The sequence below is a fragment of the Enhydra lutris genome, unplaced genomic scaffold (genome assembly GCF_002288905.1).
Source record: "Enhydra lutris kenyoni isolate GAN:26980312 unplaced genomic scaffold, ASM228890v2 scaffoldscaffold4, whole genome shotgun sequence".
Lineage (NCBI taxonomy): Eukaryota > Metazoa > Chordata > Mammalia > Carnivora > Mustelidae > Enhydra > Enhydra lutris.
In genome coordinates this window covers 27,925,271-27,927,833 of record NW_019154088.1, presented here as the reverse complement: position 1 = coordinate 27,927,833, position 2,563 = coordinate 27,925,271, and the positions used below count along the sequence as shown (strand labels likewise).

Sequence of the window (2,563 nt, the reverse complement as noted above, 5' to 3'; positions counted from 1 at the left end):
CCTATAAGTACAATAGGTATTAACATTTCACTACATTTAGAAAAAATAAAAGTGACCTGTTAGTGACCACATACATCAAAATATACACAACACAAACTGAAGGCAATCATTAATTTTGTCCCCTTCCGATTCATTTGAATGGGCAGTGCTGCCAACTGAAACAACTTTCCTTTTTTTGTTTTTTTTTTTGTTTTTTTTGTTTTTTTTTTTTAATACTTAGCATACCAAGTGCATTTTAGAACCCAATCTTTGGTCTAAAAGTAAACAAAAGGAAAAAAAACAGTTTTTTAAAGAAAAGGACAAAACAATAAATGGCCAAAATAATTTCCTGGGCACCTTTACTACGAATGCTTCTTAAATACAAATTACAGTTTAACATTTTAAAACTCTCCCCATAATTTAGGTTGTTCTCAAGGTCTGCGTCCACCATAAAGATCCATGATAACTTATAATACTGCACACATGGAAATCTGGTGGCTCTTAGAGATAGACTTGTCAGGTTTGAATGAAATGGCAAAGCAGTCACTATTTAGATACACATTCTACTATAATTTTGACTTCCAAACCTTATATTCTACAGTGTATTCTCCCCACATTGCACCTCGCTGACACTCCACACCTTGTTAGAATAATAAACAATCCTAAAGACTGAACAAACGTACAGAAATGGGGGGGGCTTAATAAAAAATACCTGGACTTATTTTTTAATTATCATTTACAATGCAAATGTGTGTAAAACGTTCACTTACAGTCTGGTCCCCGGGATGTTAATGTATTAAAGGGTTGGAAGAAGACCCCTGATTTTGATGTGTGAAATAATCAGACAGTCCCCCGGACAGTCCCGTCGTGAAACTTGGCAAAGAGGGTCTTAAAGACTCACAGGGCAGGGTCGAGGGGGCCTGCGGAGATGTGGAGGAGGACGCGGCCCGGGCGCTCATGGACGTGCTGCTCTGCGAAGTCATTGACGGGTGCGGGACGTGGGGGAAAAAGTAACTGGTCTGGCCCGCAAGCAGGTTGACCGAGCAAGGGTTGAGGGAGTAGGTCCCGGAGCAGGGCACCGACAGGCCGCAGGGCACCGAGGCAGCGAGCGCGGCGGCCGTGAGGTGGTGCGTGGCGTACGGGATCTCCCCGTTGACCAGCCGGTCCACGCTCAGGCCGTTGGCCGTGGAGAAGGAGTGGTTGTTGCCCAGCGAGTTCTGAGTCAACACGGAGCTGTAGGGCATGGGGTGGCTGGGGTAGGCCGACGTGGTGCCGTTGTAACTCAAAGTGCTGCTGGCGCGGGGGTGGTGCAGGGACAGGAAGGGCGACATGGGCCAGTAGAGGGAGCCGGCGCGGTCCATGAAGGTGAGGCCGGTGGAGGTGAGGCGCGCCCCGCGCTTGAAGGCCAGCTTGGCCCGCGACGTGGTGGAGCGGCGCCGCAGCTTGCCCGTGGTGCCACCGATGAACACGTCGTCGCTCGACGGGTCCAGCATCCAGTAGTTGCCCTTGCCCGGATCGTCGTAGTGGCGGGGCACCTTCACGAAGCACTTGTTGAGGGACAGGTTGTGGCGGATGGAGTTCTGCCAGCCCTGCTTGTTCTCGCGGTAGTAGGGGAAGTTCTTCATGATGAACTCGTAGATGCCGTTGAGCGTGAGCCGCTTCTCCGGGCTCTGCCGGATGGCCATCATGATGAGTGCGTTGTAGCTGAACGGCGGCTTCTCGTACTTGCCGTTCTTCTTCTCGCCCTCCTTGCCCCCCTCCCCGTCCTTGCCGCCCTCGCCCGCCCCCTTCTTCTCCTCCCCCCCGGCGCCGGCGCCCTTCTCTTTCTCGTCCGGCCCGACGGGCGCCAGCTCTCCCGGCCCGCCGCCCGGCTCGCCCTTGCCGCCCAGCCCGTCCGCTTTGGCCCCGTCCAGGGCGGCGGCCGGCGGCGGCGGCGGCGGCGGCGGCGGGAGCAGCAGCTGCTGGGGGCCCTTGTCGTCGTCGGCTGCCGGGGCGCCCCGCGCCTGGGGGGGCTGCGGAGCCTGGGGCGGCGGCGGCGGCGGCGGCGGCTGCTGCTGCGGTGGCGGTGGCGGTTGCGGGGCGGGCGGCGGCGGGTGATGGTGGTGATGGTGGTGGTGGTGGTGGTGCTGGGGGTGGTGGCTGTTGTGGTGGCCGTGGCTCGCGTGGTGGTTGTCGTTCTGGACCGCCTCTGGCACCAGGCTGTTGATGCTGAACGAGGACTTGGGGATCATTTTCACCTCTTTCCTATCTCCCATGTCCAGCATCACCCAGTCGTCGGGGGGGAAACGGCGGCGGTGGCGGCGCGGGAGCGGGACAGAGGCGCGGCGGGCGGCGGCGACCGGTGGGTGCCGAGCGGGGCGCGGGCGGCGCGGGCGGCGGCGGTGGCACTGAGCGCTCCGGCAGCAGCGCAGTTGGACCGCAGGCTCCGGCGCTGGCAAGTCATGTAGCAAAAGCAGCAACCACCCCTCAGGAATTAGAAGAAAAAAAAAAAAAAAGGAAAAGAAAAAAAGAAAGAAAGAGAAAAAAGAAACAACCACCGCCCCGGGGGTGAAGCTCCCTCGCTCCCAACTCTACTTCTTGGTCT

At 56.7% G+C, this 2,563-nt stretch overlaps 1 protein-coding gene across 1 annotated transcript; it reads right to left on the bottom strand.

The window, feature by feature from the left end:
• Positions 1 to 206: 206 nt before the first annotated feature.
• LOC111140686 (forkhead box G1) lies at positions 207 to 2,243 on the bottom strand. Its single transcript, XM_022492898.1, has one exon. It carries the CDS (start codon positions 2,241 to 2,243, stop codon positions 768 to 770), a length of 1,476 nt encoding a protein of 491 aa, XP_022348606.1. The 3' UTR covers positions 207 to 767.
• Between the last annotated feature and the right edge of the window lie 320 nt (positions 2,244 to 2,563).

Coding starts and splice junctions, on each gene's coding strand:
- LOC111140686 (XM_022492898.1), bottom strand. CDS start 2,243: ATGCTGGACATGGGAGATAGGAAAGAGGTGAAAATGATCCCCAAGTCC.